This window comes from Ursus arctos, unplaced genomic scaffold, assembly GCF_023065955.2.
Source record: "Ursus arctos isolate Adak ecotype North America unplaced genomic scaffold, UrsArc2.0 scaffold_31, whole genome shotgun sequence".
NCBI lineage: Eukaryota > Metazoa > Chordata > Mammalia > Carnivora > Ursidae > Ursus > Ursus arctos.
In genome coordinates, this window is record NW_026622997.1 from 28,673,353 (window position 1) to 28,695,317 (window position 21,965).

Sequence of the window (21,965 nt, forward strand, 5' to 3'; positions counted from 1 at the left end):
CACCTGGTTGGGGGTGGGGGGACGGGAGCCCTCCTTCGCTGACCCTCAGACTGCTCTCCCTTGCTCCTTGCAGAGACTGAATGGCCTGTACCCGATTACCTTTTCGGGAACCCTAATACCTCTTCCCTTGCCCTTTCCTTTTCTAGGACCCAGAGGTCCAGTCCAAGCCCCCACCTCAACTCCCTCCCACCTGGGGCCCAGAGGCCCTTTTCAGCAGTCCTGGGCGGGACTTAGGGCACAGTGGGAGGGGAGAGGCGGGCCTGGGGGGGGGGTGTCTCTATCTCCCCCCTATCAGGTCTCCATAATTGCTTCCCCTCGCCCCGCCCAGTGTAATTACAGAGCCGGCCTGGGGTGGGGGTATTTATAGACTAGGCTATAGATAGTGACTGGGGACCTGCTACCCGACGGCTGCAAGGGGCGGGGGCAGGTGGTTAGAGGGGAGGCAGAGGGATCCGGCGTGGGGATAGAAAGAGCGAGACCGGACAGCCCGACCCACACAGAATAATCAGGTCCAAGGAGATGAAAACGGGAGGACAAGGTCAGGGAGTCCGGGAGCCCAGGTTGCAAGGGACCCAGCGGAGACATGAGGGGGCCGTCGAGCTAGTTGGAAGAGTGCGGGGGAAAAAGGGTCACTCAGGGACGAGAGGTCGCCTCCGGGCGGGCATCGCCTGAGGAGGGCGCCGCGCGAAGCGCCCGGTGTGCCCCCACGGACGGGCACGGCGCCGGGTGTGCCCGGAGCCCGCGGCGCGGCCGGAGAACACGGGAACGAGCCGAGGCGCCGCCGCCCGCTGGCGCTAGGAGGGCGCAAGCGAACAAGGCGCCTTTGAGAATCAGCCGCCCCCCTCTTCCTCCTCCGGCCAGCCCCGCCCCCAGCCTGGCACACCCTCTCCCCCCCTCCCCGACAAAGCGTGCCTTGTGTCCCCCACCCTGTACCCGCCTCTCGGGCCCCAGGGAACCTCGGAGGCGGCGTCAAGGGAGCGTGTCCCGAGCTCCCAACCGGATACCCCCCCACACGCAGCCGACGCAGTCCTGCCCCCCCAATACAGTCACCTCAGTCCAGAAAACAGCGATTTTAATTTGAAAGCTATTTTATGTGTGAGTGAAAGAGAAGGGAAAGGAACCCCAGAGAGAAGAGCTGCAGGGCAAAAATCATGCAGCCCCAGCACCCCATCTCTGCAGGCTGACCATCCCCCCTCAATTCTCAGGCCAGGGTCCTGTGTCCCCCAGGCTACACTGTGTGTGCCCAGGTCTGGGGGAAGGCTGTGAAGGGAAGGGCCGGAGGACTACTCATCAAACCAAGCCCTGCCCCACCCTGCCATCACATCCCAGGCCCCTTCCCCTAATAAGACAAGAAGGGATGGGGGAGGGGGTTGGGAAGGCCAGTGCTTGAAGGGCTCCAGGGACAGACCACCTCAGGGCCCAGCCTTTCCCAAACACCACCTCCACCACTGGCATTTCTTAGTCAACCTGGGAAAGTACAGTACTTCTTTGAGTCTAACTGCAAGTCTCTATCCTCAGAGGAAATTAAAAATAGCAGATGGGTTCCTACATCTCCACCCACCCCTTAACCACCACCATCTTTTTATTTTTCAGTCTGCAGCAGGAGGTGAAGTGTGAGAGGGACTCTGGACAGGAGAGAGTGACAGGGCCCCTCCCTCTTCCAGAGTAGCCCCCACCTGCTGGGCTACTGTCAAGGCTGTCAAGGCCTCAAGGAAGGCCTGTCAGACCGCTATTCCCATGTCCGTCAGTTTGGGGGGCCTGCCCCCCAATATCCATCTCTGGGCGAATTCCCATTTTCTCTCTTCACATGGGTAGCTAAGTGAGGCAAGATGAGAAGGAAGCAAGGTCCTGTGAGCAAGGCCAGTGCTTTGTGCTGGGGGAGGGAGAGATCGTTCCAGGCAGAAGGTGAGAAATCACCCCAAATCATGGCAGACCCAGACAAATTCAGAGACTCGAGGCCACTGAAGGAGAGGTCCAGCCCTCACAAGGATCTGGGGTCCCCTCTGACTTGGGATATCACGCAAACCTCCTGGAGGGTTTATGGATCCCCTCAGAGGTCTCAGCTCTGCCCTGGACTCCTCGCCCCACCAAGATTCTAGGGCATGGCCCCTCCCCACCATGCCTCAAGGCTGGAGTCCCCCTCAGATGTGTACTCCTCAGGTGTGAGGAGAACCACGTTTGGGTCTGGGCTCAGGCCAGCTGGTGGGGAGCCTCAAGCATCTCCATGAGGAAGGTGTCAATGGGGGTGTCTCCAATGAGCTTGAAGAAAAACAGATGCTCTAGACACTTAAGGCCGATGGACCTGAGGGCAGGAAGACGTAGCAGCAACTTGGCAAACCTGAGGTAGAGGTGGGAGAAGACAGCTGGAACCTGGAACCACATGGGCCCTGGACACACCCTCACAGCACCCCACAACCCCTCACCCCCAGAGCTCCTTCTCACCGTCCCTGCTGCTCAGGGTACTTCTGCTTGCAATAGGTCTCCAGTGATGCGTACACTTTCTCCCGCAGAACCTCCACCTCACTAGGGTTGGAGAGGCCCTTGGCATCTGGGATGGCAGGGAAAAGAGGAGGAAGAAGACGACAAATCAAGTCAGCACAAATGTGGAAATGTGGCCCACACAATGTCCCTTTTGGGCCCCACCTACTGGCCCTTTACCAGATGCCTGGCAAGGGAAGCAGGGCAAGTTATGGAACGGGGTCAAAGGGGAATGTATCAGTGGATGTGGGTTTTTCTTGGTCAGCTGGGAGATTTCCGGGTTGAGGGGGATAGCTGGGTAACTTAGGAGTCTCTGGAGAAGAGGAGGCTCCAAGGTTGCCTTGGTCTTGAGAGACAGGGGTGATCCTCCTCTTACCTGGATTGAACAGAATGATTGCCCTCAGGCAGCCAAGCTCTGTCTTGTCCATCCTCATGTCACGCATTTTGGACACTAGCTCTGTCAGCACCCTGGAGAGGGACCTGCAGGTCACTCAAAGGTCACAGCTCAGCCAGCCTTGGACACGGACCAGCCTATAGCCTATAGCCCACCCCCTCTACCTACAGGCCAGCCCAGCCGAGGGCCACTGACCGATCAAAGATGGCTCCCACGCCTGCAGAATGGGCTGAGTTGCGGTGCACATGAAGACCTGTGGCGAGGAGGATACCATCTCGGACATCAATGGATCGGTGGGAGAAGGAAGCAATGAGGAGCTCATTCCAGCCTGGGTTGGGGGCAGCAAGGGTCGGGAGCCAGAGATCAGACCATGGGATTCAAAGCATATCAGGAGAAGAGAAAAAGAATTGGTGAGGTCAATGAACTTGGTCCCCTTGGTATGTAAGTATGCACTGGGTCACTGAAGGTCAGAAGGTCAAGCAGGGGTCATATGTCAAGAGCTCAAGGGGATCCAAGGTCACTGACCTGCCCGTAGCAAAATGACCTGGTCATCCAGAGGCAAGGAGGAAAAGTGTGGGATCCTCTTCGCCCACTCAACAAGCGTGAATAGTTGTTTGTCAGCTGCCTGACAGATGTTAGTCACGGGGTCATTTGGCTGCAGGGGAGGAGGGGTAAGAGTTATAGAAGGTCTAGAGGTACAGTGGAAGCCCCCCCTTGCAAGAGGTTTCTGACACCACCTGCTTAAAGGAGTCTCCCTTCAAACCATCTGAACCAATCCATGTAAGTCAGGCTTCTCCTCTGGCATTCGTGAAAACAATTACGTATTTAGGACTTCTCTGTGGTTCTGCCACTGGGTTGTTTTGGGATGGGGACAGAAAAAACTATCACACCCACCTCAGATGTTTGAGAGACCTTGTTTGGCAGTACTTCCAGTCCCAGGCAGTGTTAGGGGGGGTTGGGAGGGAAAGGGAGTGGAGAGGGAAATAGAAACAACCTAGACTCCCATCCCCCAACCCCCATCAGGAAAGAGACTGGATTGACCCCATCACTCACGCTGCTGCCGCTACCCCCGGTTCCCCCAGGACCCTCAACGCCCTGGTCACTCTTCTGCTCCACAGCAAGCTCTGCCTCCAGGATCCTGTCCACAGGCATCTCCTCGGGGGCTCCCCCAGCCCCCTCCCCATCCCCGTCCTTGTCCTTCCCCCGCTGACGCTCCTCCTGTACCGCTGGGGATGGGAAAACGAGGAAAAGAAAAAGGGGAAAGTCAACAATCAGCCATGAGGGGATGTGAAATGTCCCTAGGGTCTTATCAGGGTTCTCACGGCCCTTAGGAGATATTTATAGGAGTTGGGGGAGTCACTAGCAATGGTGGACTAGGGGCAGTCTGGAAGCAGGAGTTATAAAAGGGCTAAAAAATAAACCAAGAAGAGGAGGGGAAGGGAGGGTAAAGGATGAGGGAGAAAGCTAACGTTTAAACTGAGGACCAACTACATGGTAAGAAATGTGAAAATACATTTCAACATTTCCTCAATTATTGTAAGAATCCTGTGAGCTCTTATCCCTGTTATTAACAATGAACAATTTAGGGCTTGGAGAAGTTAGACAGCTTGCCCAAGTTCACATAATACGGCAAGTCATCCATCTAAACCCAAGTGTGCCTCACTGCAAATCTGATGCTCTCCTGATTCAACAGAGAGGCAGTGAAAGGATCACTGGCCTGGGTCTTCAAGGATGGGTTCTGGTCCCAGCCCTGCCCCTCCTTTGTTACATGACCTTGGGAAAACCAGTCCTCAGGCTCATCTTCTCTAAAATGAGCGACTTGACTAAGACACCACAAAGTATCTGAGAATTTCAGAATCAGAGTTAAGAAGATAAGATAAAGAAAAGCGAAGGCAGCCCTGAGATCTTCAGTAAAGTCTGTAACTTAAAAGAGTGGAGTCCCAGACTTTGCAGGAGGGACCACAGATAAGCAACCATCGGGTCAAAGAGGAGGGACTATTCAGGTAACTTAAGGGGAGAAAGAGAAGTCCATCGTGGGTAAGGAAAGGTCATCCTACCCTAGCACTAGGGAGGGAGGGGTCATCCGGGCAGTCCACAGAAAAGCACCCCCATTAAGAAGGAAACTCAAGAGAACTGAGCAGGATACCCGGGACAAGAGCTGATGAGGGAAGAGAGAAATCAAATATCGCCCTCTGGAGGAGGAGAGAGAACAGTCCAGTCCTGAGAGGTGTAGTCTGTGGTTTCCTGCAGTCTCCCTCCACCTCCTCCCTCCTCTCCCACAGCGTAGACCAGGAAGCCTGGCTGACGCAGCCCTTACCCTCCCTCTTCATGCCGGTGGCCAGGCACTTCTGATAGCGGCAGTACTGACAGCGGTTTCGCTGGCGCTTGTCCACAGTGCAGTCCTTGTTGTCCCGGCACGAGTACGTCAGGTCCTTACGGATGGTGCGCTTGAAGAAGCCTTTGCAGCCCTCACAGCTGTAAACCCCATAGTGTTTGCCTAGAAGGCGAGGGGAATAGCAACAACAAGGCTGCACAGAGATCCCTCACCATTAAGTCTCTTGCCAACTTGCCCCCAGCAAACTTAGCTTAAATCCATTGTGTGTTTGCCAAATCCAGAGATGGGGAACCTGGACACAAGGGATGATCCAATCCCACGCTCCTCACTGTTCAAAAACCCTATTATACCAGCCCCCTCTTTCCTCTGACCATCCCCCATCCCATATCCGAGCTTCAGGTTCCTTACCTATCACCAGGCTTCCCCCCACCCACCTGCTCCAATGCAACCCTGTGAGTCCCTGGGAATCCCACAGGTGATGGTAAATGCCAGACTCTTTCTTTCTCTCTGGTGATCCTCTAAGCCCCATACCTGAGCTTCGGTCCCCGCAGATTGCACAGAGCCGTTTGCCAGCCCCAGGGCCACCTGGAGGGGGTGGACAGTGCAGGCCCCGGACCCCTAAGACTGGTGGCTTCACATCTTCAGGGGGGCCAGACCCACCCCCAGGGAGCGACACTGTTGAGTTAATCTGGGATGGGGGAAATAGGGAAGTCACAGGGAGACTCATTGGGAAGGAGAATCTCTCAGAGATCATGGAAATCATCCCCTACCACCGAGGCAGGGCCCTGCATTGCACATTACAGAGGACATGATTTACACTGCAGTCTATGTGAAGGGCCACCCCTGGAGCACAACCCCAAAGAGAGTAGACATACAGTTTTCCCTGAAACTGTGCAATACAGGGGCCCTGAAGGGCATGTATCTCAGGATGGCGGATGGGACAAAAAGGGCAAAAATAACTGATAGATGAAAGGGACATCAGAATATCAGGGTTCTTTTATAGAGCTGGGGAGGAAGCATGCACTGAAATATCAGTCACCTCAGAAAGGGCAAGGGGTCTCACAAGGACCACAGGCCTGCCAGGATTAGAGGACTGGAAGGTCAGTGGGCCATGGGGAAGTTCACACAAGGATCTGGGGTCACAAGGAAAACAAGGAAATGAAAGTGGAGAGGCAGTCAGTGAGCCATGACCTCTCACCTGGGGACTGCTGACAGGCCCGGAGAATCCTGGGGGAGCTGGAGGGGGCAGACCAGGGGACCCCATGGAAGAGCTGATGACCGGGAATGGGGAGCCCAGTGGGGGGGGTGGCATCGGGGGTGGGGGTGGGGCCCCGGAGCCTCCAAGGGATGAGGCTGCTGAAGGTGGTAAGGGTAGCCCAGGAGGAGAAGGCGGAGGGGCCCCCTGGGGAAGGGGATTCGGGGAGGAACTGTCTGGGCTTCGGGAGTCTGAGGGAGGGGTACATACAGGCACAGAGACACACAGACAGAAAGACAAAAAGAGAAAATGAGTCTTAGATCATCCAACTGGAGACTTTAATTCTCTCTAATCCCCCGCCGCACCCCACTCCAACCCACCCCACTCATCCTCATGTCCAGAAAGACCCTGTTGTCAAACACGGTTTAACTCCTAATTGCGCTGAGAGGAGGGGGTTGACAAAAGACAGGCTAGTTCAGGCGAGGGAGAATTCCAAGCAATGCATTTGGTCACCCCAAGCCAGACATGTCTTATGTGGGTGGGGCAGCACGTGGGGTGGAACTGACGGCCCCTCCATTCCCAGCTTGTAGCCGGACTGTACAAGGAAAAGAGGCGGAAGAGACCCCTCCTAGGACGCAGGATCTGCCTTCAACCATCCAGAGTCCCAAACTCGAGGACTCGTGTCCCACGCCCGGGACCTCCAGATTGTAGGACCTCAAACAGCCAAAGCTAGGAGGGCGGAAGCTCCCCCTCCCCGCCCCGCCCCGGGGGGGAGGGCGCTAAGGCCCTCGGGAGGGAGGGGACGCATGTTTACAAACAAGGGGGCGGGAGCGCCAGGGAAAGAGCGCCAGGGGACGGGGGGAGGGGTCGCAGATAACGCGGTCACTGGTTCGCTTGTCCGTCCGCTAGGACACTCACCCCGCCCGCTGTCGCCCATCCCGTCCCGTCCAGCCTCCCCCGGCTCCGGCTCCGGGGTTTGTTGTTCTCCGGCTGCTGCCGCCGCCGCCGCCGCTGCGGGATCCAGCCAGGGCCGTCGCCGCCGCCACCGGGAGGCGACCCCACAATGCATTTCTTTTCGCACCCCCACCGGCCCACACTGCCCTGCGGCATGCCGCTGGGGGAGGAAGGGCGGGCGAGCAGCCCAAGACATGATTCTTGGCTGAGTGCAAGGATACCGAAGAGGTACCAGGGATTCCCAAATATTGACCAGGGGACTAGCTGAGCACGAGGAAGCCCCAGAGAAAAAGACTCTGGCCTGAACCGGGTCGAATTAAGCGCTTCGATGTGCTCTGTACCAAAATGACAGCGCCGATATGGCAGCCATCTTGGTATAGACGGGAAGTCTCGGCGCTAGTTCCCGCCCCCTCGTCTAGTTGGAAACGGAGGAGGCGGTCTCCTCGGCCCTGTTAGCCGGCCTCGCCCAGCCTCCCCTCAAATAACCTCCACACCCGCGCATGCGCGCCAGAGCAGGGCGGCTGGGCCGCCACCAGAGTGCCGCCATATTGGTAAAGGTATCCGGACCGAGGTGGAACGGAATTTCCTGTTCTCGCGGGAGCCAGAGGCGGGGACTGCCACGTCCGAGCAAACCGGGAAAGGAGAGGATCCCGAAGCCGGTGAGAACTCCCTGCCTTACCCTACCGTCCTTTCCAGGCCTTTTCCACTACCTAGTGGATCATAGAGACTAGGGCCCAGAGAGTCCGTAAAGTAGAGGCTCAAAGCCTAGAGTGGTGTCCCGGGGGCCCTATATCCGGGAGGGGGGTTGAGATAAAGAGACCGAGTCTTGGGAACAATGTGGGTGGGGACAGAGCAGAATTGGGTAGCGGCCCATAGAAGTGGACGGAGGGCACGAACGGAGTAAAGCTGACCCCTCATAGGTGTAGAGTTGAGGGTCAAGTGGAGTCACTGTCTCTGTCCCTCTGGTCAGCGTGATGGCCAGAGGCCTGGGGGCCCCCCACTGGGTGGCCGTGGGACTGCTGACCTGGGCGGCCTTGGGGCTGCTAGTGGCCGGACACGGGGGTCATGGCGACCTGCACGAGGACCTGCACGAGGACTTCCATGGCCACAGCCACAGGCGCTCACATGAGGATTTCCACCATGGACACAGCCATGCCCATGGCCATGGCCACACTCACGAGAGCATCTGGCACGGGCATACCCACGGTCACGAACATGGACATTCACATGAGGATTTGCACCATGGCCATAGCCATGGCCAATCACATGAGAACCTCTACCACAGAGGGCATGGACATGACCATGAGCACAGCCATGGAGGCTTTGGGGAGTCTGGGGCTCCAGGCATCAAGCAGGACCTGGACACTGTCACTCTCTGGGCCTATGTGAGTCCCCAAGGGATGGGGGAGAGAGGGGCCGGTTCTGGATTGTTGGGAAACCCCGCACCTCTTGACCCCTGACTCTCCCCTCACCAGGCACTGGGGGCCACAGTTCTGATCTCTGCAGCTCCATTTTTTGTCCTCTTCCTTATTCCTGTGGAATCAAACTCCCCCCGGCATCGCTCTCTGCTCCAGATCTTGCTCAGTTTTGCTTCAGGTGGGCTCTTGGGAGATGCCTTTCTGCACCTCATCCCTCATGCCCTGGGTAAGTGATCTTTGGCCACTACTGCAAATCTTAATATGTTTTATTTTTTGAGCAAAAGGGTTCTTTCCCCTTTGTCATCCCTGACTTTCAAATATTCCACCAAATGCATGCCACTTGGGCAGGGTATTCTCTCATTTGACCTTTCCTCACCCTTTCTCTAGAACCTCATTCTCACCACCATCTGGAGCAGCCTGGACATGGACACTCTCACAGTGGTGAGGAAGGGGTAGATGGAGATGTGTTGGGATGTTGGGGAAGGTCTTTCCCTCCCTATTCTCTTCCCGCACTTGGGGAAGAGGAGTCTGGAATCCACATCTCCCTTAATGTCTCAGTGCCTTTATTTCCAGGCCAGGGCCCCATTCTGTCTGTGGGATTGTGGGTCCTCAGTGGAATTGTTGCCTTTCTTGTGGTGGAGAAATTTGTGAGACATGTGAAAGGAGGACATGGACACAGTCATGGACATGGGCATGGACATGCTCATGGTCACACACGGGGAAGTCATGGGCATGGAAAACAGGGTAAGTCCAGGAACATTTTCTTAAAAAGCACCTTGCCTGCCTCAGAATCCCCTCATGCTATGGCTCTTGGGTGGGAGGGGACTTCCCTTTTGAGGACATTTTTGGAGATCTCTGTTCTCTACTCTTACCAACTTCTACCCTCAGAGCGTCCTTCAAAGGAGAAACAGAGCTCAGAGGAAGAAGAAAAGGAAGCAGGTGGGCCTCGGAAGAGGAAAGGAGGAAGCACAGGGCTCAAAGATGGCCCGGTGAGACCTCAGAATTCTGAAGAAGAAAAAACAGGTTCAGGTGAGGGCCAGGGTTATTGATAAACTTGGGCAAGGGATATCATGTTTCACATGGAATGTGCACTGTGGGTAATGGCAGGTGTCTGGGAAATCTGAAGGGGCTGGGTATGAAGTGATCTCTGAGGGGAGATGTGATAGTGGCTGACCAGGGCTGGAATTAGGAGTGATAGATGTCTGTAATCATTTTGTCTTCCTTTCCACTTGTACAAGACCTACGTGTATCAGGATACCTGAATCTGGCTGCTGACCTGGCACACAACTTCACAGATGGTCTGGCCATTGGTGCTTCATTTAGAGGAGGTCGGGGGCTAGGGATCCTGACCACAATGACTGTCCTGCTACACGAAGTGCCCCATGAAGTTGGGGACTTTGCCATCCTGGTCCAGTCTGGGTGCAGCAAAAAGCAGGTTGGTGATGATGTGCATCAGACATGATTGCCTCAAACTCTACTTCCTGCTCACCCGCCCAAAACCCACAATCACCTCTCCTTAGTTCCCAACAAGCTGTACTGTTACGAACAACAACTCGTCCAGAAATGAGGGGGAAGAAATTCTGTTTCTTTGCCCTGTGGCTGAATATTTCTTGAACTATGGTCCACAAACCATCTGAATGGTTTATGAGGGTCTGTCACTGTAATCTACTCAATCAGAAGATCTGTAGGAAGGACCTTTTTGATATTTTAAGATTTTTCAGAAAGCGTCTATTCTAGATCCTCTTGTTTTTGCCTTAGCCTTTAGTCCCCAAAGACATGCATCATGCCCATATATACCTATACACCACGAGACATGCCTAACCACTGACCGTCTTTAGATGTTGTTGAGTACCTTTCTGTCTTTTCTGCCCACCAGGCGATGCGTCTGCAACTACTGACGGCAATAGGGGCGCTGGCAGGCACAGCCTGTGCCCTCCTAACTGAAGGAGGGGCAGTGGGCAGTGAAGTTGCCGGTGGTACAGGTCCTGGCTGGGTTCTGCCATTCACTGCAGGTGGCTTTATCTACGTAGCAACGGTGTCCGTGTTGCCTGAGCTGTTGAGGGAGGCATCACCATTGCAGTCACTTCTGGAGGTGCTGGGACTGCTGGGGGGAGTTGTCATGATGGTGCTGATAGCCCACCTCGAGTGAGAGGTGGGGTAAATGGCCCCCACCCCAGCCCCAAACCTCTAGCCTCTTAAGTCCTCCAGGTCAGGGGTCTGTGGAGGTTGGGGGCCCTGGCCAGGTACATCTGCCAAAGGAAGTTGTATCCTAGGGAAGTGGTGACTTTGGCATTAGGGCCATTAAGATTTTGCAGTCTTACAGGAGCTGCAGAAGTGAGAGTGGGAAGTCAGAGGGACCATAGTGTTAGTCATGTGCTGACCATGTTGTTGGGTTTGGGGGCTAAATGGGGCCATGAAGAAGGCTGGAAAAGAGAGGGGGTGATGACAGCCTATGCCGTGTACCCTACCGAACCTGTTTTCAGAGGACCAAGCTACCACACACAGGTTTCTTCCAAGGCCCCCCTCCCCCTCCCACCTGTTGGTGGAAGTCAGAGCTGGAAGAGTCGGGGATATACATCAATTAAACATCAATCGTGTGTCCTGATTGGGGAGTGATTGAGGGGGGAGGTGGGTTGCTAATCTCCTGGCCTGATTTCTTTTTTCTATTCTTTTGATATCACTGTTTGAATCGAGGGGTAGGGGTGGTGACCGGAAATAAAGTCGTCGGATCATCCACCCCATATGCGGTCTTTGTCTTTTTTGGAAGAATGGGGGCCCCTCATCTTCCCACTCCCCAGGCCCCCAAGTGGTGGTGACTGGCCCTGCCCCCATGGTGGGAGGTCAGCCTGTGCTGGTGGCTGCGGATGGCCCAACGCTGGCCTAGCTTAGATTGGCGCGGCTTTGCTCCTGCCACGCCCCCTCTGCGCTAGGATTGGCTCAGTGCTGTGTGCCCGCCCGCCCACCGCCGGACATGGCGTCTCAGCTCAGGCTCCGCTCCGCGCTGGCCCTGGTCACAGGTTGAGGGGATACCATCCCCGGGCGGGTTGGGATGCCGGAGTGCTGTCGGGGGCGCGCCCTCGGCGTCTACAGGCGCTGTGACCTCTGGTCCCCGGTCCATATTTTACTAACTTTGCACCCTGTTGACGTCTGACCCTTGCCCACTCCTCCCGTGTCCCCCCTCCCGCGTGTTCTCTTTCACCTCAGGCGCGGGTAGCGGCATCGGCCGGGCCGTCAGTGTGCGCCTGGCCAGAGAGGGGGCCACCGTGGCCGCTTGCGACTTGGATAGGGCGGCGGCATGCGAGACGGTGTGCCTGCTGGGCGGGCAGGGGAGCGAGGAGGTGGCGCCCGGCGGGGCCCACGCCGCCTTCCAGGCTGACGTGTCTGAAGCCGGGGCGGTCAGGTGCCTGCTGGAACAAGTACAGGTGAACGCGACAGGACCTCGCCCTCTTTAAAGAGCCGACATTGCCTCCACTGCCCGGGCTCTACTTGGGTTTTGGTGTGTAACCGCCCCCTTCCATAGGCCTGCTTTTCTCGCCCGCCATCTGTCGTTGTGTCCTGTGCGGGGATCACCAGGGATGAGTTTCTGCTCCACATGTCTGAGGATGACTGGGACAGAGTCATAGCTGTCAATCTCAAGGTGGCGACCTCTGAACCTGTGACTTCTGGCTCCGCCAGCCTGGGGGAGGGAGCTGGAAGAAGACTGTCACCCCAGCTAATCCTTTCTGCCTTGTTACTCTTTCCTCACCAGGGCATCTTTCTAGTCACTCAGGCTGCAGCCCAAGCCCTGGTGTCCAGTGGTTGCCATGGGTCCATCATCAACATCAGTAGCATCACAGGGAAGGTCAGATTGAGTTGGGATGAGGTTAGCCAGCTAGTTGGACATAGAAAGGAGAGCCCCTCCTTGGGACTCCTGACTCATCCCAAATCTCTGACTCACCTATAGGTGGGGAACATGGGACAGACAAACTACGCAGCATCCAAGGCTGGAGTGATTGGGCTGACTCAGACTGCAGCTCGGGAGCTTGGACGGTTGGTCAGACACCCCTGGGGATACAGAGGGATTTGCTGAAGCATGTGGGAGGTCTGGGGGAGGGGGGCAGGTCAGTGCTCAGTGCTCTCCAGAGTCAGCAGCCACTCTCCCTTCCACAGACATGGGATCCGCTGTAACTCTGTCCTCCCGGGGTTCATTACAACACCCATGACACAGAAAGTGCCACAGCAAGTGCTGGACAAGGTAGGAGGCTGTGGGTAGAGGGCAGAATCATTCAGATCCACAATCTCTCTGGGCTTCAGAGAGAATCTGGGCACAGGGCCTGGCAAATAGTAGATATTCAATAAGTGTACAAGGAAAGGAGGCAAAAGGAAAAAGGGTCACAGACTCAGCCTACAAAAAAAAAAAAATCCATAAAAGAAACTTTCACCCATTTATGAGTATTTTCTTACAGGTGATTGGAATGATCCCGATGGGACATATGGGGGATCCTGAGGGTGAGCACTGAGTGAGGAGGAGGCCCTAGGGAGGAGGGGGCCTGAATGAAGAGATCCCCAAGTCTGTGGTATCTGAGAGGATTTCACTAGGATTGGTGGATGGAGTGTGTGTGTTGGTGAGGAGGGGTTCTGGTGGGAGGTGATGACTTTGGGTCCATGAGAGTGAGTAGAATTCTGCCTTCTCCCCATCATTCCCATAGATGTGGCAGATGTGGTTGCATTCTTGGCATCTGAAGACAGTGGATACATCACAGGGGCCTCAGTGGAAGTCACTGGTATGAGGCCATCATGGGGAGGGAGAGGGCAGAGAAGTGGAACCCAGACGATAGGAGAATGCAAGTGAAGGGAGTCTGGAGCCACTGCGGGAAGAGCAGAAGTTCCCATGGGCGAGGGACCGAAGTGGGCGCCCCCCCCAGCCCATTTGTCTCCACCTATGCATCTGTCCAAATGTTTCTGCCCCTCCCAGGAGGTCTTTTCATGTAACTGCCTCACGGACCCTGGACTCTGCTCACTCCCCCACCACTCCACCGGGCCTCCTGCTGATGAGGACTCTGAGTTCCCAGGCTACAAAAGGGGTGGCAGTGTATGGCTCTGGAATGCTGAATATGGGAGGCAGGGGTGCTTGTGACCCTAATAAATTCCAAATCCTCTTCCCTGCCACCTCCGGTTCTTCTTGTGTCTAAGCCCTCAGACCCTTTCCCACCTCCCCCTCCTTTCCCTTTCCCGAAGGATTGTTCCCTTTCACTGCCTGGTCTCCCAGGGCAACCCCCGCCGCCGGGTGTGAGAGGAGAGAGTGTGTGTCACTGTGTATGCGTGACACTCTGGGTCTTTTTAGAGGGAGGGGGTCTCTGCCCCACCCCCTTCCACTGGTCCTGCAGCCCCAACCCCCTCCCCCCAATTCCCCGGGTCCTTACGGTCCCCAAGGGTGGTTTGTTCATGGCCCCATCCCAGTGTCCAGTCTGGCCTTGGGAGGGGGTCTTGGAACAGGTGGCCCTCCCCCACCCCTCTCCCTTCTCTGAATCCCCCCTCCCCTTTCTCTCCACCTTACAATAGCTGCAGCCGGCCTGGGGTCGGGTGGGGGGATTAGGGGAGGGGGCCAGGATTAGGGGAATGGACCAGCCGATGAAAGGGGCTGGAGGAGAGCAGAAGGGAGGGGGCTGGGAGGAGGAGGAGGAAGGGGAGGGGGTCCGCGCTAATCGACTCTGGAGCCCACATAAGGACTGGCCACGGACTGAAGGAGAGGACAGGGAAGTAGGGGGGAACTGGGGGAGGGGGCGAGGGGACCCACTGCTGCCTTGTCCCAGAAACAGGCTACCCCCTGGCAGCTGCAGCCCAAGTCCGGGAACCTCAGCTCAGGCTGGAGGAGACAGGACGCCCACCACGGTCTCTTTCCACCACTACCTCCGCCCCCCCCCCCATCTCATCCCCTGCCCTCAATGGGGGATCGCTCTGCCCCTTTCTCTTCTCTTTCCTCCCCGTCCCCTTCCTTTACTGGAAAGTCCTGGAGGAGGCTCCTGCCCGCTTCCCACTCCAGACATTCTGCCCCTTGTGCCCCCACCCACCCACACACGCACACCCCCTCCCCTATAGGGGCCCCATCTTGTGTGTGTGTGTCCCTGCTTCCGCGTGGTGTCTCCATTCCCCCGTTCCTCCCGTGCGCCTCCCTCCCCCGCCCCGGGCCGCGGCTCTTGATTGTCCAAACGCAATTCTCGAGTCTATGGCTCTGGCCGAGAGTTGAGTCTGGACGTCCCGAGCCGCCGCCCCCAAACCTCGAGGGGAGAGCGGGTCGGAGGGTCAAGGGAGAGCCAAAGCGGAGGGTGGAGCAAGTCCCCAGGGTGGTAAGGGGAATCCCGGGCTCATCCGGATTTAGTTGCATTCACAGGACTGGAAGACTGAAGCGGCCGAGGATCCTTTGCAGCCTTCCCCCCTCCCTTCTCCTCCCCTCCCCGAATGCCGGGCTGGGGTTACGGAGTTGTGGGGAGGGGGGCAGCTGTTCCCCAGAGCCGCTAGGGGACGCGGAGTGGGGGAGGTGGCCCCTTTTCTAACCCTTCTGTCCCCTCCCGGGGTCCAAAAGATCCCAGGCCCCGCCCTCCGGAGCGGAGGCCCCGGGTGGGGACCTCGGGAAGGGAACTGTGGCTAAGGTTGGCAGCGCGACGGTGCCGGCCCGGGGATTGGGACCCAGGGGTCCCCACGTAACTCGGGACTCCGGGGACGCCGGCTCTACAGGCGCGTCCCGAAGGCGGGGTACCCGGGCGCCCACGTCGCGTTCCACCCGAGCCCCGAGCGGCGGGTGACGTCTCCGCTGGCGGGGGTGGGGGGGTGTAGTGGAGGGACAGACGGAAGTGACGTAGAGCCCCAGCGCCCGGGCCATGGCGGCGGCGGCGGCGGGAGCTGCTGTCTGAGCAGCAGCTGCGGACCGAGCGAACTGGGGCTGGGAGCCCGGGCCCAGGGAGAGGCGCTGCGGCAACGGGGGCGCGGACGGCTGGAGCCGGGTGAGGGGCAGCGCGGCGCGAGGGGGGTGAGGGGAGCCACCGGAGGGGCGGGGTCTGCGCGAGGGCGGCCCCCCTAACACCCCTTCCCCCTTCCCCCTCTCCCCAGCCTACCTCTCCTCCTCCTCCACCGCTGCGGAGCCCTAGTGGGGGTCTGTGCCCGGTCACCATGACGACGCCGGCGAATGCCCAGAATGCCAGCAAAACGTGGGAACTGAGTCTGTATGAGCTCCACCGGACCCCGCAGGTGACAGGGACCCTCCCTTCACAGCTTACTCTCCTTCCCCAAACCTTTCAATCCACAGACCCCATCCCACCGCCTCTTTTCCATTTTTTGCCCTATTCTGCGGACCCTGCCCCATGTCACAGACTCCCTCGGCCCTACCTTTGAATCACCTTAATCTTTTCCAAGCACTTCACATTTATCTCATTTAATCCTCACATCAGCTAGTGCCACAGCCTTAGGGCAAGTATGACTGCCTTCCTCTGAAAGATAGTAAACAGACAGAAATTACCTTCACTGTTCCTCAGCTCACTGTTCCTTCCTAAGTGCACATAAGACTTTCCTCCCAAGTTTATTAAAAATGGAGCCTCTCCGTCTTCCCCCACCCCCCAACATTCTGATACGATAATGAGATGGGGTCCCAGAGTCTGCATTTTAAGTAAGTACCCTAGGGGATTCTGATACAGGTCGAACCTGGACCACACTTTCAGAAATTCTGTTGAAACAGTCCTCCCCAAACTCCAAATCTGTGTCACCCCCACCCCCAGACCTCTCGCCACACCTCAGATCCTCCTGTTGTGAAGCTCCTACTTCTAGTTAATGGGCGCTAATCCTTTCTGTTTTCCATTCTCTCCCAAGTCAAAGCTCCTCTCTCTCAGAATTACCATCTTCCTCAAGTGGCCAACATGTGGTCCCCAGATTCTGCTATTTCACTGTATTTTTCAAAATTCCCATTCCATGGACCACTTATTTCTAAAACCCCTTTCCCCCCAACCCACCATCACATCTCCACTCACCGATGCCTCCAGGAAGCCATCATGGATGGCACAGAGATTGCGGTCTCCCCTCGGTCACTGCATTCAGAGCTCATGTGCCCCATCTGCCTGGACATGCTGAAGAATACAATGACCACCAAGGAGTGCCTCCACCGATTCTGCTCGGACTGCATTGTCACCGCCCTGCGGAGCGGGTAACAGGAGGGATGTGTTTGAGATGGGGTGAAGGGTCCAGAATTGGGGCCTCAATGCCCTGGCGACTGACTGTTCAGGGCCTCCTCTCTCCCACCCCAGGAACAAGGAGTGCCCTACCTGCCGCAAGAAGCTGGTATCCAAGCGGTCTCTGCGGCCAGACCCCAACTTCGATGCCCTGATCTCTAAGATCTATCCCAGCCGGGAGGAATACGAGGCCCACCAAGACCGGGTGCTCATCCGCCTCAGCCGCCTGCACAACCAGCAGGCACTGAGCTCCAGCATTGAGGAGGGGCTGCGCATGCAGGCCATGCACAGGTTCGGGCCGGGAGAGAGGCGGTAGCTGGGCTGGCAGGACAGATGTGTGGGTCAGACTCCTGGTGCTGTCTTTGCTGCCTGCCAGCTCTAAGCCTTAGTGTCGCAATAGCTAACCACAGCCTGATTGTCGAAGCCTGGACATCAGAGACAGAAACTTCAGCTTCTTAGTTAGCACCTGGCACTACTATTCTTAAGAAGGAAATAGCTCGCCCTCTAACTTTCTAGAAGTTAGAGCAGTGGAGTGATTTTGAGCATAAACTCTGGATTCACACCGCTGGGAATTAACTGACCTCCTAGGCTAGCATTGCTCAGTCTTTAATAGGAATCCAGATTACCTGCGGGCCTTGTTAAAAATGCAAATTCTAATTCAATACGTCTGGAGTTGGGCCTGAAATTCTGCATTTCTACAAACCTATGCTACAGGTTCTTGGAGTCCATGAGGAGAGGCTGTGATTGCAAACAAGTTATTTCACCTCTCTAAGCCTCGGTCCTCAACCATAAATAGAATATAATCACCTGCTTCTAGGATTTGTACTATGTGAGGCAATCAGTGCAAAATACTTAGCAGTGTGCTTGGCAAGTAGTTAGTGTTTAATAAATATTAGGTGTCATCAGTAAGATTTCCCTGATCTCTTGTTCTCTCATAAGTTTATAGTCTAAACCCCTTATCCTTGGTGCTTTCTAACCTCAACCACTTGCTTCTACAGGGCCCAGCGTGTGAGGCGGCCGATGCCCGGGTCAGATCAGACCACCACGATGAGTGGGGGGGAAGGAGAGCCTGGGGAGGGAGAGGGGGATGGAGAGGATGTGAGCTCAGACTCCGCCCCTGACTCTGCCCCAGGCCCTGCTCCCAAGCGACCCCGTGGTGGGGGCGCAGGGGGGAGCAGTGTAGGGACAGGGGGAGGTGGCACTGGTGGGGTGGGTGGGGGCGCCGGTTCCGAAGACTCTGGTGACCGGGGAGGGACCTTGGGAGGGGGAACCCTAGGCCCCCCAAGCCCTCCTGGGGCCCCCAGTCCCCCGGAGCCAGGTGGAGAAATTGAGCTCGTGTTCCGGCCCCACCCCCTGCTCGTGGAGAAGGGAGAATACTGCCAGACTAGGTGAGAGCCCTGTCTTTCCCCTGACCTGTGAGAAACCAGAGACCACATAGACTTCCACCCGAAGTGGGCTTCACCCAGACCCAGCAAGAAATCCTAACCCAGAGGCCCTGTTGGAAAGTCCCCTACTTCCCTTGTCCATTTAAGGCTTTCTGTGCCCTAAACCTGCCCTCTTTCCCGCTTCAGGTATGTGAAGACAACTGGGAATGCCACAGTGGACCATCTTTCCAAGTACTTGGCCCTGCGCATTGCCCTTGAGCGGAGGCAGCAGCAAGAGGCCGGGGAGCCAGGAGGGCCTGGAGGGGGCGCCTCTGATGCCGCGGGACCTGATGGGGGTGGTGGGGAGGGTGGGGGTACCGGAGGAGGTGACGGCCCAGAGGAGCCTGCCTTGCCCAGTCTGGAAGGTGTCAGCGAAAAGCAGTACACCATCTACATCGCCCCTGGGGGTGGAGCTTTCACGGTGAGAGCCTCTGAGGGCAGTGCTGTAAGAGGGGAGAGGTGGGGAGGGTGGCCTGGGGCCACACACAACCATGGATCCTGACCTTCTAACTGGCCCACCCTCCTCTCTCCCTATGCATCTCTCATCTCTGTCTCCTCCCCCACCACTCCCTATGCCCCTGCTTTGCCTTGCCCCATCTCTTTTATTACTCTTTCTTTTTTCCTCCCTTGGTCACTTTCTGCCTTATTCTCCAACTTTCTTTTTTCTTACCCTGCCTCTCTCTCTTCCAACCCCTGTGTAGACACTGAATGGCTCACTGACCCTGGAACTGGTGAATGAGAAGTTCTGGAAGGTGTCCCGGCCACTGGAGCTCTGCTATGCCCCCACCAAGGATCCAAAGTGACCCCACAAGGGGACAGCCAGAGGATGGGGACCATGGGGTGTCCCTGTGTCCTGGCCCCCTCCCAGCTTCTTTGTCCCCCAGTGCTCCCCCAACCCAGCTAGCCAGCAAGAGGACACAAATGAGGACAAGTGGCTTTTATACAAAGTATCTATATCAGATTCTTCTATATTGTACAGAGCGGGGCATGCGCCCCCATCTACTGCCTTTTCTATTGCCCCCCCTCAACCTCCCATCTATACAAGATGTTGGGGAAGGTGAAGAACCCTCCCCTTCATGCCCTCCTACCAACAACAAATTTGCTTCTTTTCCTCTTTGAAACCTGCAGTTCTGTGTCTCTGTTTATCAGGGGTATACGAGAAGGGCAAAAACAAAACAAAGATTGGGGAGACAAGCCTGGAAATCATGTGGAAATCAGCCTTGGAAATGGGGAGGAAATGTCAAAGGTTATTCATGGTGTGTAAATCCCAATTTTCTGAACCCCAGTCAACAAATATGTACGAAAATCATGGGGAACATCTGTGAAGCTGGGAGAGACAGGGTGAAGAGCTGAGGGGCGTCTCAAGTCAGATCTCAAACCTGCCTCCTAAAACCTGAATCGCCCAGGCTGAAATCCAGGGTTTCAGTATCAAAGGGAAAGTGGGAAAGTGACTCAAGAGAGTAAGGCACGTTTGTAGATGCTAAGGGGACCGTGATGTTTGGAAGCAGAGTAATTCCTCATAACTGCAAGAAGCCGGTTTCTATAGCTGGAAAGACAGGAGGGAGGGACGTGGAGAGGACTGCGACAACCCCCCTGCTGGACATCCCGGCCGCTTCCCAAAGAAGGCGGGCAAGGCCAGGGACTACAGTTCCCAGGAGTGCGGGAGCCAGTGCCCGCCGAGCCGCGGGCTGAGTGGAGGGAGGGCCGCACAGGAGGTCTAGTTCTGCTCCTGGTCAGGCTGCGGCCGAGAGCAGAGGGCTGGGGGCCTCAAGCGAAGCCACCGCTAGCTCCCGGCCTCGAGTTGCGTGGGCGGGCCGGGCCCCAAGCTCGGGTCCCGGGTATAGAGCTGCTCGGCTGCGCGCCGCGTCCCGTGCTGTGCGGGGGTAGGGGAGGAAGACTCGCCTCTCCCGGAGTAACTGATGCTCCCTCTATGCCCCCCCCCTTCAGCCTCTCGGCCCCTCACTTCCTGTTTCCGTTGCCCTTCGCGCCCCCACCCCGATCCGCCCCAAATTCCTGCGGCTCCCTCAGTTCTCTGCCCCGCTGGCAGAGGAGTCAGCCTCTCGGTGTGATCCACAGACCCGAGGGCACCCCATCCCACGCTTGGGATTTCTCGTTTTTTCCCCTGATGCCTAGTACCTTCAATACCGACTCAGGGTCACCTTCCCGCCCACGCAAGTCCCACAGACCAGGCGGCCTGGACCTCACCCCCAGAGCCCTCTTGCCCTGCCTCCCTTGCAGGAGCCGCTTTCTATACCCGCTCCCCAGAACCCTTGATCCTGGCTGCCCTCCTTTCCAACCCCAGGCATCCAGCGGCTGCGGCGCTCCCGGGACGTTGGGGTGGGAGGAAGGTGGGCGTTGCTCCCGGAATTTCAGAGAGAGAGACAGAAACGGACGCGGAGGAGTCGGGAAGGATACCGAGGTGGATATTGGAGAGTCCGGAATGAACCCGGCTTCTCTTCTGGTTCCAGGGGCTGCAAGGAGCGTCACCCCCTCACTTTACTCGTTCTCTCCAGGCCTGACCGACCTGTAGCCTCTTCTGTCTCTGTTCCCCGCCCTCTCCCTTAACCCTGGAACAGCCAGCTACCCCTGGTCCCTGTATCTTCCCTCCCATGGCCCCTCTATTCCTCCTCGGCTCCCCAGTCAACACCATCCCACCCTCCCCTTCTCTCCACTTCTCACATTTCTGCCGCTGTCCCCTCTCTGCTACCTCCATGACTGAACTTGGAAGATGTGTCTGTTTATTTCAGAGACATCATGTGGCAGACATACCAAACGGTTGCCCTAGGCGTCTCCCTTACCCGCGCAGGAAGGAGAAACAACTACCCTCCTGGACCAGGTGTTCTCCTTCCCTAGTGCTGGGAGAAGGAGGTGTTGTGGGGTGGGGGGCAGCTCAGATTCTGTTGCACCGGGAGCTTCCCTGGGTTATTTCCCCCAAATCCTTCAGTCTGCTGTCAGTTAAGCCTACAGATATAGGTTAGGCAAAGCAAGAGATACAAAGTATACAAAAAATAACTTGATTATTTTGTTGAACTAGATACATGCAGAATAACTAACTATGCAAAGGAGCAAGGTAGAGAAAGAAAGGTTACTAGAGTCAGGGAGACCTGGGAGTAAATCTTCACCCTGCCACCTAAAGGGCGGGACCTTACGCATGAAACTCTGAAGGGGGAGCATTGTGTTTTAACAAACGCTCCCGGTGATTCTGATGTGCACCGAAGCAGAGAAGCAGTGCGGTAAATATTAGCTCCGTCCTCAGGGTGAACGGCAAGGGCCCCCATGCAGAAGCGGCTCCACGCCTCTGGAGGGGGGGGGGGGAATCACTGGGAACCTTTAGGGCGGTTGAGAAGGGCCTCACAGAGGAGGTGGGACCGGGCCAGGATGGATGAAAAGGGAAGAAGAAAGTCTTTGGTGCAGGGGTGAGGAGGAAAGGAGCCTCTCTTTCCCTTACCCATCCATCTCCCACTTTTCCCTTGCTCAGGCTTCTCAGTCCCCAGACCATAGCAGATCATGCGTCTGAGCGCGGGGGTGAGAGCACCGTGTGAGACAATACACACAAGAGCCATCGCAGAAAA

General features: G+C 56.7%; 5 protein-coding genes across 8 annotated transcripts in view; 3 read left to right on the forward strand and 2 right to left on the reverse strand.

Moving 5' to 3' along the window:
- COL11A2 (collagen type XI alpha 2 chain) overlaps window positions 1–692 on the reverse strand; it is a 30,231-nt gene extending 29,539 nt beyond the window's left edge. For both annotated transcript variants that reach the window (XM_026482639.4, XM_048225830.2), the window contains exon 1: window positions 4–692. The gene's annotated coding sequence lies outside the window, so the exon portion shown is untranslated. The remainder of the gene's footprint in view (window positions 1–3) is intronic.
- Window positions 693–1,055: 363 nt separating this feature from the next.
- On the reverse strand, window positions 1,056–7,765 carry RXRB (retinoid X receptor beta). Of its 2 annotated transcripts, none has more exons than XM_026482641.4 (10): window positions 7,321–7,765; window positions 6,406–6,653; window positions 5,739–5,895; window positions 5,190–5,369; window positions 3,926–4,098; window positions 3,398–3,527; window positions 3,068–3,200; window positions 2,855–2,958; window positions 2,443–2,548; window positions 1,056–2,338 (listed from the first exon to the last, which is right to left on the reverse strand). In XM_026482641.4, the coding sequence occupies exons 1-10, from the start codon at window positions 7,550–7,552 to the stop codon at window positions 2,191–2,193; spliced, it is 1,611 nt and encodes a 536-aa protein (XP_026338426.1). In that variant the 5' UTR covers window positions 7,553–7,765; the 3' UTR covers window positions 1,056–2,190. The 2 variants fall into 2 exon arrangements, with proteins under 2 accessions (XP_026338426.1, XP_026338427.1); XM_026482642.4 differs by having other exon boundaries at window positions 2,855–2,946; window positions 7,321–7,764.
- A 141-nt stretch (window positions 7,766–7,906) lies between these two features.
- On the forward strand, window positions 7,907–11,515 carry SLC39A7 (solute carrier family 39 member 7). Its single transcript, XM_026482643.3, has 8 exons — window positions 7,907–8,015; window positions 8,327–8,741; window positions 8,832–9,000; window positions 9,162–9,215; window positions 9,348–9,518; window positions 9,663–9,803; window positions 10,013–10,209; window positions 10,651–11,515. Exons 2-8 carry the CDS (start codon window positions 8,331–8,333, stop codon window positions 10,921–10,923), a joined length of 1,416 nt encoding a protein of 471 aa, XP_026338428.1. The 5' UTR covers window positions 7,907–8,015; window positions 8,327–8,330; the 3' UTR covers window positions 10,924–11,515.
- Window positions 11,516–11,707: 192 nt separating this feature from the next.
- On the forward strand, window positions 11,708–13,922 carry HSD17B8 (hydroxysteroid 17-beta dehydrogenase 8). Of its 2 annotated transcripts, XM_026482646.4 has the most exons (9): window positions 11,708–11,791; window positions 11,979–12,196; window positions 12,295–12,411; window positions 12,523–12,615; window positions 12,718–12,803; window positions 12,924–13,008; window positions 13,220–13,262; window positions 13,463–13,537; window positions 13,729–13,922. In XM_026482646.4, the coding sequence occupies exons 1-9, from the start codon at window positions 11,746–11,748 to the stop codon at window positions 13,743–13,745; spliced, it is 780 nt and encodes a 259-aa protein (XP_026338431.1). In that variant the 5' UTR covers window positions 11,708–11,745; the 3' UTR covers window positions 13,746–13,922. The 2 variants fall into 2 exon arrangements, with proteins under 2 accessions (XP_026338431.1, XP_026338430.1); XM_026482645.4 differs by lacking the exon at window positions 13,220–13,262.
- Window positions 13,923–14,975: 1,053 nt separating this feature from the next.
- Window positions 14,976–19,514, forward strand: RING1 (ring finger protein 1). Its single transcript, XM_026482647.4, has 7 exons — window positions 14,976–15,754; window positions 15,861–15,998; window positions 16,784–16,944; window positions 17,045–17,260; window positions 17,968–18,357; window positions 18,541–18,814; window positions 19,095–19,514. The coding sequence occupies exons 2-7, from the start codon at window positions 15,921–15,923 to the stop codon at window positions 19,194–19,196; spliced, it is 1,221 nt and encodes a 406-aa protein (XP_026338432.1). The 5' UTR covers window positions 14,976–15,754; window positions 15,861–15,920; the 3' UTR covers window positions 19,197–19,514.
- Window positions 19,515–21,965: the final 2,451 nt, after the last annotated feature.